This window comes from Syngnathus typhle, linkage group LG8 (assembly GCF_033458585.1).
Source record: "Syngnathus typhle isolate RoL2023-S1 ecotype Sweden linkage group LG8, RoL_Styp_1.0, whole genome shotgun sequence".
Lineage (NCBI taxonomy): Eukaryota > Metazoa > Chordata > Actinopteri > Syngnathiformes > Syngnathidae > Syngnathus > Syngnathus typhle.
In genome coordinates this window covers 9518857-9530452 of record NC_083745.1, presented here as the reverse complement: position 1 = coordinate 9530452, position 11596 = coordinate 9518857, and the positions used below count along the sequence as shown (strand labels likewise).

The following is an 11596-nucleotide window of genomic DNA, read 5'->3' as shown; positions in this document are numbered from 1 at the left end:
CTTTTTATGTGAGAAAAAAAGCCTTTTTCATGAACTTTGACAGTGTTAATAAAAGCTTCTTTTTACTGGCGCAGACATCATACCCACGCAGTCTAGAGAATGCGGGATGTAGGAAGTACGTGAGCATGAGGAGCCAGAGGCAGCCTGTGCGTGAGTGCCATCACATACTTTGGGATGAGCTGGAGACAGTTTCCAGATGTTTTGGTGCCAATGAGCAACTTTAAAGCGGCATACGTTCTGGTCCGAGCTTTAAAACTCGATTCTGTCTCCATGACGCATTTTGGAATGTTCTACGTTTGCAATTGTATGGGAACAATGCGGTCATTGTATGAATCAATATTTGAATGACAGTTAGAATATTGAAAGACAACACAAATTGAGCCTTCAGACAAAAAATTATTTATTGAGAGTAATAATGGATTTTACATCCTTATAAAGATGGATAAGAGAAAAAAAAATAGAAAACTCTCTTTAATCTTCCCTCATAAGTCATATATGTGTTTAAGTAGAATGGCCTGCCCGGTCTTTAGAGTCTGTCACAGCAATACTCTGATGTTTCGATATGCGAGGGCAAATCAATATGGAAGATCTCTTGTTTCTCAAACGGAGGAGTCCGAGGAGGACTGTTGACTCCCGAGTCACTGTCAGGATTGTATCGCATCATGTCTTTCACTGTGTATTTGGCCTCCAGTACCTGGGCAGGAAGTGGTGCGGGTGGAGGGGCGGCTTGAGCCTTAAGCTTGATGTTTTTAAAGCGTTGCAGACGGATCACATCTCTGTTTTCCCCGACGCACGGCAGGAGGGTGCACACGTCCTTGCGAAATTTGGAGCTCATGCCGAAATAGATGAGCGGGTTGTAGAAGCTGGCCGACTTGGCAAAGAGGCGGGTGATGATGCTGGTTGTGTTTGGCACATGGAACCCCCAGGCAGACCACATGGAGACGACTGCGTACGGTGACCAGGCCATGATGAAAGCTGTGCAAATGACAATGGAAATCTGGAAAGAGGAACATGAGTCAGAATTACCAGAAGACATAGAGAAAATCAGGGGTGTGTACTTTACAGTAAGTGAATTGAATGCAAATTGACTTCCTCTCTATTGGCCAACAGGGAGGGACTGTTTCGTAAAATTGAAAAAATTCACACCTAAAGACAATTTTGAGATTTTAATTAAACTGTGTTTTGGGAATTTGCAAACTAGGCTCCCCGGAGAAAACCATTTAATCCCTGGGAGAGCCTACAAACTGGAGCCATAATTTGAACTCTTAACCTCAGAACTGTGACTCAGACATGCTAACCAGCATGACTTTTCTGGAGGGTGGGATGTATTTGCGTACCCTTGTCACGTCTCTCTCCACCTTCCTTTGGCGGGCGGTGAGGTAACCTTCGGCTGACATGGCGTTAGTGCTTTTGACGGTGTTGATGATGGAAATGTAGCAGGAGAGCATGATCATCACAGGAATGAAGAAGCAGAAGATGAGAATGGAGATGATGTAAGACTTGTGGATAGTGGAGTAATTGGCTTTGGACCAGTCCACCTCACAAGTTCCATATCCTCGATCTGCAGGGTCAGACATGTAGTTATGAATATATCAAGGTGATAATCTTTTTAGTGAAGTATCCTCCGTCAACAGACCTGTGTAACTGCCCCAGCCCAGCAATGGTGCAATCGACCAAAATGCTGCTCCGGTCCAGATGCAGATGAGTGATATTGCAATGGTGTTCATGCTGATGCAGCAACCTACAAAAAAATACAATTACTTGTATTAATTATACAATGAATTATTATGCAACTTCACCTCCAAGAAGCTCCCATGAATAAGTGAAGGCGAATCAGACAAATAACAGACTTAACAAGGAAAATTCTTGTCTTGTTATCAATTCCAGAATGTGTCAGTAATGGGTTCTTTCTTATGATAACAACCTCAGCAAACAGAAGGGAATTAAAAAGAGACCTGCGTTGACTTGGTACACGCAGCTTTGTGTTCTTTGGAAGAAAAGCATTTCTTCATGCTAGGCTCACTTATCATATGTCAATAAGCCGTTTGACATACAGTAAAGTTTGCAATACCTTTTGTTGATGTTGCAGCAACTACTGCAGGGCGGATAACAGTTCCAACCCAAACGCAAGAATATGCTTAGGAGCTACACTCCCTCAGATGTCCATAAAATGTTGATCCCACATATACCACACATTTAACCACCAATGTTAAAAGACAGATTTGTCTTTTATGAACGACCGCAAACACGAGCACGATTAAAACATTCGCCGCCGTCACAGACTCGAAAATAGAAACTTTAAGGAACTTAATGACATGTTGGCACGTGGAATCACAGGGGACAAGTGGTGGTTGTTTCCACTGCTGAAGTTGGTATTAATGTTTTATTAGTCCCCTGTCTCAGGCAGGAACTAGTGGAATGTGAAGACTGTACTGTGGACATGGGTGAGAAGCTTGTTTGGTGTGAGAGCAGAATCAGACCTTTGTTGGGGTGGCATCCCTTAATGTATCTGGTGACACTGATAACGGTCAAAGTGTTGATACTCGACAGCCCAAACAGCAATGTGAAGAAACCGTCCACCTAGATGGAAGCACAAAGATGGGGGAGAAGAATTAATTTATTTAGATTTTCATCACGATTTTGTAGGGGGGGGAGGAGTACCTATTCTAACAGGTACTTTGGAATCTCCAAATTTCAGGATGATTCCTTTTGAGATGCTTCTGTGGGGTTCGAGTCAAGGATTTTTTTTTTTTTTTACTTCTATAAATCGATTGTTTAGAAAGACAAATGTCTGATTATCTTTGAATCCCAGATCTCTTTAAAGGGAATGATACTGCGATTCCGTCTGGCTTTGACTGTGCTCCCCCGATGCTCCCCGTTGTGTTTGCAGGTGATTTGAACCAGTTAAGGTCTCGTACTTGATCCCTTTCTTGATCTCTCTTAGTTGTAATCCTATTACTGTCCGTCATCACGTTACCTTCACCCCTCACATCATGCAGAGCCTACTTGTCTGATTACACATGTGACATTAAGTCATTGAAATTTAATTAGGTACAGTAGTTGCAGTTTTCCAATTGTGTAAGCACCCATTTGTTAGATGACAGAAATGTAATGCAGGATTCACGGATTAAGCAGAGCTCCTCCCTTTCTCTTTCTCAGGTAAAACAGAGAGCAAGATTAAGCCATACAATTTTTTTCTCCATCACAGTTGAATGTATACGAGATGAGATCACTTCGTCTAACTTTGGGGGTTCATGCCTCAGCATGTTCGAGGTACGGTTAATTCAACATTTAGGAATGTTATGCAACAATTCTACAGCGTCTTTTGATGTGTTTTTTCCGTTTGCTTGTGATCAGAGTTCCCTCGTGTAAAAATCTCCACGTTTTGTAATCTTATTACAGATTTAACCTTCAGCTCACATGCATGCAGCTACGCTCAAAATCCCTTTCACACACATGGATACACAGCACCACTTGACTCAAAGACAGATTTCACTAATTTACTTCATTAGTTGTGATTAGCGAAATGAAGGAAGCAGATGAATACAGGTGGCATCACTGAGCCACAAGGGTTTGCAGCCATAGCGAATGTTGGAATTTTGTCAGGGTTACTAAAAGGTTGCAAACAGTTGCAAAGAGTTTTTCTTTCTCAACAAAAAACGCTGAAGACTATTAAAACTGTTGGTGAATATCTGGCGAACGTCTTTGTGACTTTACGACCTTGAATGAACCTTGATGAAAAATCAACATTCAGGCCTTGTGCAAACCTTGGCTAACCCTCGATGCTCAGTGGGATACAGGCTTTAAGATCATGGTTGGCTAAGTGAGCTCAACAGACTGGGGTAACAAAGGAATCTTTTTGTATTGGAGTGGGTGATTTACCTGACAGGTCCAAATCCAGGAGATTAGAAACCCATCATCCTTGAAGATATTGAATATTTCCAAAATCCCCCTGGAGTAACCAAATACTGAGATGCTGGCATCCGAGATGGCGAGATTTAAAGTGAGGAAATCTGTCGGTTGTAGAGAAGCCCTTTGTCGGTACAAGACAAACATCACGAGGCTGTTTCCAAACCAAGACAGCCAGCCTGGGAAAGGACAGATTGTGATTATTGGTGAAGTTATTCTGCATAGTGGCGTCAAAGTTTATTCATTGGAATGTGTATTAGCCAGGTCCTTTATAAGCAACTCATTTAAATACTTGAATGAGTCGCTGAACCACTCAAGTTCTGTATTAAGTAACAACTGACCTACCTAAGACCAGCAGGTAGATTCCAATGATGGTCTCTCCATGTTCAGACAGCGGAGGCTCTGAATGCAGATTACTCAGGTTGTTATTCCTCCAAGGAATATTGACAACCTTCATAGGAAAAGCCTTCAGTGTTATTTCCATGGCCTGAATGTCGATGCCAAGGCATGAAGTCTTGCTGCGCTCCCTTCTCCTTCCACTCGACACTCCTGCGATCTTCCAGTCAAGACGAACGGTCTGTTCGTTTTAAATCCAGCTTAGACACGACCACTAATACCTCAGCGCTCACTGTCCCAATGATTGTAGAGCTAATCCTTGCTATTTGTTAACAGCTAAGCAGATAGACTTTTTGGGGCAAAATCCTTCCCAACAGGGAATAATAGTTCAGTCAATCACTAGGATTCTGTTTTGCAGACAATATTTAATTCCATGGCGTATAAAAGTCTTTCTCTGAGTAGAGAAGACAAATGGCATGTTTATATGTATTCAGAATGTACGTACTTCAACACGCGAACAATCAGATAGAAATATTGATAAAGATGGTCTCCTTGAGCAAGGCACACCAAACCAGTCTCCTGCAAGCCTGCATGTGTAGCTGGGTTCACGAAATACACCGACTTAACTTTGAATTCAATATACAATAAATAAAAAATAAAATATAGTGTTTAAGAGTCAAACTTTGCAATCTGTGGGTGTATTTATATTTGAGTCAGCAGCATAGATAGAAAAACAAAGTACCCGTCAAACCTAACTTCCCAAGATAACGTGCATCCTGGTTGTTTGGATTAACTCGGAGGAGTAATATCGATTAAACCCTTAAGACAAAGCCACGCAAGCAGCTTCCGTCTGTTTGGAGCCCTCCCACAAGGACGCCATCCTGCAGCTGGCCATTCTGGCTCTGCTCTTGGACGTGACCGCGGTGAACATCCTCTCATGTTACTCGAGGCAAACAAGCAGCTGTTCCCTCAGCTGAACTGACACTGCCAAGTAACAACACAGATTTTCAAGAGAGGTACAGGAAAAACATCTTGTCACTTTGCATCATCCCAGCATGGAGGAAGTCATTAACAGAACTGCTACACAAAGGTCCCACACTGAGTTGTGTGGTCTGGCAGCAATTTCAGTCCTGTGCAAGTCATTATTAAAACCCTTTTTTTCATGGCATACAACATATCTGTTTTCCTCAAGAGTGGTGAAATCACTTCAACTTGACAAGGTGTGTGATGGCTTACGTCACACTTACTGCAATTGATGTCAGAATGGTCACGGCTCATCCGATTGATTGGATAATTATCGTTGACGGTGGGATCATCTGCAAGCTGCATCGGTAAACAAGCACAGTCCTGGGCGGTTGGTTATTTGGGATGATTTAACATTCTTTTGTTCGATGTAAATTTCATCATCCCCTCCTGCTCCCTTCTCATGGTAATACTCTCTGAGGTAACCTGAGGCGCCCGCCCCATTCACTCTGTGTTTAAGTCACAGTGTGCACCTTGTTTCACTCTGCTGCCCGCCACAGAGCCGCCCTACCGGCCCTCAGGATGTAGACGGGAAGGCCGCAACTGCTGCCAGACGCCTCGGAGCTTCCGAAGTCCCTTCCATCAAATCCTTTCTTTGAGCCGCTGGGCCGTCGGGCCGAGGGAGAGAAATGGAGCTAAGAGGAAAAAGAACCTCTGACCCGAGCTGTCACCCATCCAGCAGCAAACACAAGAGCCCAGTCATCACTCGGCCTCCGCCTTCAGACGAGAGACATAGCGTGACAAACAAGCTCGCCACTGATCGCTGTATGTGCAGCACCACAGAATCATGCAGCTTGTCTGATTCCTCAGAGGAACAAGCCTTCCAGTCAAAATAATGTCATAACGCTTTTACACTGGAACCATGTTCATAGTGCCAAATGCTAATGTAGAGCAGGAATGATCAAGTTCCTGGTAGATAATGGAGAGATGCTCGTTCTTTTCCTGTGATGGTAGCATGGATCACAGTGAGGAAGCTCATTTCTAATTCAGGTCTTGCAGAGAAAACATTTGGGAAATCTGCCCCCAAAAATCGCCTTTGTGGATTTAATTCGGTTTATTAAGATTGAGTAAATTCCACCACTGAAATGTCATGTGTCAGTGAAAGTGTGTGCTGCATGTCGGTGCTGAGGACAGCTGCGAACGAGATTACACTGTCGCTAAACTAAAAGGTCAACGTTCAACAGAGAAAACAGCGATTAGCAGGTGTGGCACATGACTGAAGTACTTAGCGCTGTCTGTGTTGTCAGTCCAACACTCACTTTGACGTTAAGATACAAAAAGGTGAGACTGGATACCCAAGTGTGCACCAACAGCGAGCCACTGTAACTTTAAGATGATTACTTTCTCTCGAGTTTACTCTGTCCCCCCTAAGGCCCGGGATATGACATTATAAACGTAGTTTTCCAAATGGAAAAGCACAGACATAGATACTATTATGGAGGTGTGTTAAAGGGGTGCAAACTGTGAAACAGCAACAAAGTCTCTCTTCACACTGGGACATAGACTCGCTGGAGAAGGCAATACAGGATCTCCTTGAAAAGGTCTATACACTTTTTTTTTTTATCCTTCTCTCCAAACGAAGCTGCTCCAACACAGAGAGTGCTTGTTCCGAGCTTCCACATAGTGGCCTGTCTGTCAATTTGGGTTTGGCCCTTGTATGGTATTGGTAAGGTGTCATTTCATGTCAAAATAGAACGGTACTCAATGAGGCGCGGAGCTCCACTGAGGCAGAACTGTGTTTGTTTGTCCATCTATGTGTACAAATGCAGGCCACTTCCTAGTTGACTTAAGGGTGATGATAGGACACTGCCATTTCTTTAATTTGTGTGCTGTTTTCTCAAAGAGCTAAATTTATCATTGTCAATAAGTGATTAGAAATATTCATATTTCATTTGCAAGTGGAGGCTGCAGGAATGACGCCATTGTCAACTGGCGAAATAAGAAAATCGAATCCTCTTATAAGAGGGAAAATTGTAAAACGGTATACCTCAGTTTATTCATTAGCAGGCTATAAATCATCAGATGATAAAGAATGGTGTGATATAGACATTGGAATGACAGAGAACTTTAGGATTTGTATTTTGATGTGTCCCTTTGGCACATAGATTAAAAGCAAAAAAAAGATACGTGCTTTTATCGTAGAAATAAAACTTGTTAAAAACATCAATTACACTTTTGCCCTTGAGTAAAATGTGATGATGAACAGGAGTGAAAACTTCCTGGAAATGCCACCATATTAGCGGTAATTCTTCCTTCCGCACAGGGTTCTGAAGGAGTGGTGGACTAATACAGACAGACATTCAGCTGGCCTTTAGGTGAGAATGGCAAACATCCAAAAACAAAAACTTATAAACCACAACTTCCTGACCTGGGCATGTTCACACCTCCTCAAAGAACCCAAATCCCTGAGGAGTTGTGTCAGATGTTGACGGTCGGCGCCGTCATGGCATTTTTGTCGTTCATGTTACAGCAGTGCTTCACGTGGACAAGGTTTTGCCGCAAATGCCTTTCACTTGATGCAATCAGGATATTCCTCTGAACATAATATGCACTCTGAGAACTCCTCAGCTCCTTTAAAGCTAGTCTTCCATGTGTGAGGCTCACGGTTGAGGCAATGACTCAGCCTCGAGTACAAAAAGTCGATTGTTTTTCACTTGCCGCCAAAGTTGGAGGCCGCTGCTTTCATGTACAATTACTAGAAATATGTGAGCACTGTAGTCTGGCTGGCAGACTAAGTTGCTTGAAATTGCAAGCAGCAAAGAAACACTTTGGGCCCTATGTCTGTTTAGCACAAAGTATTTGTGCAGGGGTGGAGTTCTCTTTCTTTTGGTATTTATCTGGCTCAGCTAAAAAGGGGCATTTGCGCCGTTGAGGGAGCGAACGCGACCGACTTGTTACTTGCCTTGGGATAATAATGAAGATGCAAAATTTTTTACATAAACCACGTGTGACGGGCTACCAAATTCGTACCTTTTGTTTTTTTTGTCTTTATCTAAGACAAAAACAGCTTACTTTTGTTTGAAAATAAACATTGAGGAAACCCCAATGAGGGAAAAATAGGGCAATTGTTAAGCATGTCTCGTGTGGCGAGGTGAGGTAGGATGCTTATGTGGCCCAAAACCACATACAAACATTTATTTGGGCAAGTTTGAACATTTCTCCTCTGTGTGTTTGCCTAAGCAGGTTACTTATGTAAGGAGCTCTAATTAAGGGTGGAAAACATACTTTTTCCCTGAGGTCTGCATACGGCCCCTGACACGTGGGGATATTTAACAAAAATATGAAGAGATTTCCATGCGGAAACCGGACTCTGCGACTAAGATACTTCTTGCCCAGATTTTCTTACTCCTGTTGCTTTTCACGCAGCAACATAAATGTTTTTGTTGTCCTAGCTGCTAATAATGAGCAGCTTATGAAGTGACACTGTCCTCTGTGGATCCTGTTCTCAGACCGTCTGTGGATTGAGGAGATTAGTGTCCTCGCTCTTCTGCAGCTGCGTGAGCCTGATCGCACCTTGTGACCCCTACGTTCTTGTGATCACCGTCGCTCAAAGTAATGCGTTATGACACCAGGCTGCCTCTGTGTATGGTGCGAAAAGATTCACCAAGCGTGACGACTCCAGTCACGTTCAAAGTCATATCACGCAAGCGTTTCAAATCTATTCTAAAATATCTGACCCCATCAATAACACCTTAGCAGGCCTGACATCCTGTTGGGGTCATTGGGCCGACCTGTCTGTGATGGGTGGTTAGAGGGCTGCTGCCTCACTTAAAAAATGTCTACACAAAGATGACATCCTGACTGCGAGCGTTGACCCAGGAGACATGCCTGCGCCTATTTAAAAAGACAACACTTAGCCACCCTTTAGACCTTTACGTGTATGTGACCCCTTCAAGATCCCTATTAGGCCTCTGGAAATTTTTTTACTTAACAAATTCCACAATGGACTTCACCCTGCGGACACAAATTTCAGGATTAAATCTTAGTTTGTACGTTTCATTAAAGAGTTTACATGTTCTCTCATAGTTTCCTGTGAGAACTTCCATCTTCCTCCCACATGACAAAATCATGTGGGTGTCTATTTTATTGTGTTCAATAAAAAATAAAAAATAAAATAAAAATGTAACTTTAAAGTAAAAAAAATCAACTTTCAGATTGGAAGAAGCTACTCGTGTTAAATTGGATTTATTTTGCAAGGAATGGACACTTTCATGTCAGCCATTCTACTTTTATGTTATGTACAGAAGGTCTAAGTCCCCTGTCATATGTCAGACTGATATATCAGATATGCCAACATGTTCAGATCTGCAAGGCCTCAAGCCTCAAAACCGCCTCAGTCCTTTCAGGCCTAACCCTAATGCCAACGTTGGAATGTGAGGTTTGCTTGACTCTTTCTGCACTTGCTAAAACGGCTATTCACAATCACATAAGTAGCAGCCGTACCACATCCTGCATAAATCAGATATGTCTGAGCTTTAATGTATATACCATATATATATATATATAAACAATATAGCATAATTGCAGACAGACTTGAGAGTCCCGTGCATGCCATGGTCATGCTTTCTTGACAATAAAATCATAATGACTGTGGTTGTGTTGGGCTTAGGCAAGTGCGTGTCAACACCTTCCAGTGATCTTCAAGCTGTAAATGTGTAAAGAGGGCCGCCCGTTTCACTTCAAAAGCTCACTAAAGTGCAGCTGAAGTTCATCATCACCTCAAACGTCCTGACGACTGCCTTTTATTTTTAGTTTTATTTACATATGCATGCTAGTTTCTGTGCCCATGGGAATGCGCTGATTGCATGATTGCTGTACAATTAACCTGATTGAGGTCAGAGTTAGAGCTTCTCCCTGCATGAACGACGACAGAAGGACAGCAAAGGGGAACATGATGGCGAGTGTGTTGTCCTTGCAGCACGTTACGGAGAGTCTTGGCTGCACAAGAGCTGAAGGAATGCACCGTTAGATAGCCTGCAGCATGACAGGACTGTGCCTTATTTCCCTTAGTATCAAGGCGCCGTCCTGACACGTCCATATCCGACCTATTTTAAATGTGGATCTTCAACGTCACATGGAAAATATAGTATGCATCCAAATAAGCTCTTCTCGTAACAAATAGAGTCCCTGTTTATACAAAGGTGATGCGTCTCAAAAAGTCAATGTTTCAAAAGACTTAGCTCTATATGATCTCTCAGACGTTACCAAGATTATGGCTTTGCAAGCCGTGTGGAGGCACCGCATTGAGTTTTATTCTTGTGTCCCCACATTTTGCGGCTTTCTGGTTTTGATTGGACAGAAAATACATATAATTAGCTTGCTTCACTTCAAGGAATGGCCATCAAATATATACACTGTCTAAAAGAATTTGGATAAAGTCCCAATCAAAAAACTCAAGAGTACCATGATGTACACCAACAGCCGTATGCATGCACACAATATTTCTCTTAAGTAGCACAGCAATGTAACTATAATCCGAAACAAAAATAAAAAGCCGAAATCAGTATGTGTATAATATGTTACATTTTTATATTTGAAACAACTGAGTAAGCTATTCCGTGTTGACGATGATTGATGCATTACTATTTAAATTTCTTTTTGACAATGATTGTAATAATTAAACACAGAGAGTTCAACATTGCAGGACATGTATTGTTTTCATGCGGACATTTGGATGAAAACATCAATATCAGCGCTGAGAGCTGACTTGGCTTGGTTTGGCAAAAATGAAAAGGAAACACGCTGAGCTTGTCTCTGCGGGTTAGTAGACATAGGATGACAACAGAAACAAACCACAACATGTTGGATTCCAACTGCAGTTTCTCAAGGCAAGATGTAATGATCGTGTACATGTAGCAATCATTACAGCTATTTCAAAACAACTGCAGTGACGATAAGCGGTTTTGAAAATGGATCCAAAATCGGTCACATTTAAAAGGACTCACATTTAACCCTCTAAGACAAGTGTGAAGTCGACTGCTCATATGTGCATATATATCTGAATAGCGGCGACACTCGGGTTTTTCCACGTTGACCCACCCACATATGAGCATGGCGTAAATAAACACAGGAAGAAAAATAAATGTGCTCATAAAAGACAGATGTTGCCATTGGATACACGATTAGGCTTGGCTTCCAGGCTCCCATGAGACATAATGCTAACAGTCCCAAGGTGAATGAAAGGACATATTAGGTGTGCAAGCCCACTTGGACAGAAGCAGCCAGTAGTGGAAAGTGGATACAAGTCACTCCTGAAGGCTCTTCATTGTGCTAAGCCTGAATCACATCTTTAACCTCATGGTAATAAAAGCGGCCGGAATATAAGAAA

General features: G+C 42.4%; 1 protein-coding gene across 1 annotated transcript; it reads right to left on the bottom strand.

The window, feature by feature from the left end:
* Positions 1-388: 388 nt before the first annotated feature.
* opn6a (opsin 6, group member a) lies at positions 389-4898 on the bottom strand. Its single transcript, XM_061284696.1, has 6 exons — positions 4255-4898; positions 3883-4088; positions 2481-2580; positions 1637-1741; positions 1338-1561; positions 389-997 (listed from the first exon to the last, which is right to left on the bottom strand). The coding sequence occupies exons 1-6, from the start codon at positions 4391-4393 to the stop codon at positions 527-529; spliced, it is 1245 nt and encodes a 414-aa protein (XP_061140680.1). The 5' UTR covers positions 4394-4898; the 3' UTR covers positions 389-526.
* Positions 4899-11596: the final 6698 nt, after the last annotated feature.

Excerpts from the sequence above, each read along its gene's own strand:
- opn6a (XM_061284696.1), bottom strand. The coding sequence starts at position 4,393 with ATGGAAATAACACTGAAGGCTTTTCCTATGAAGGTTGTCAATATTCCT. Across the intron at positions 4,089-4,254 it reads AATCTACCTGCTGGTCTTAG|GCTGGCTGTCTTGGTTTGGA; the intron begins GTAGGTCAGTTG and ends GTCCTTTCCCAG. Across the intron at positions 2,581-3,882 it reads CCTGGATTTGGACCTGTCAG|GTGGACGGTTTCTTCACATT; the intron begins GTAAATCACCCA and ends GCTTCCATCTAG.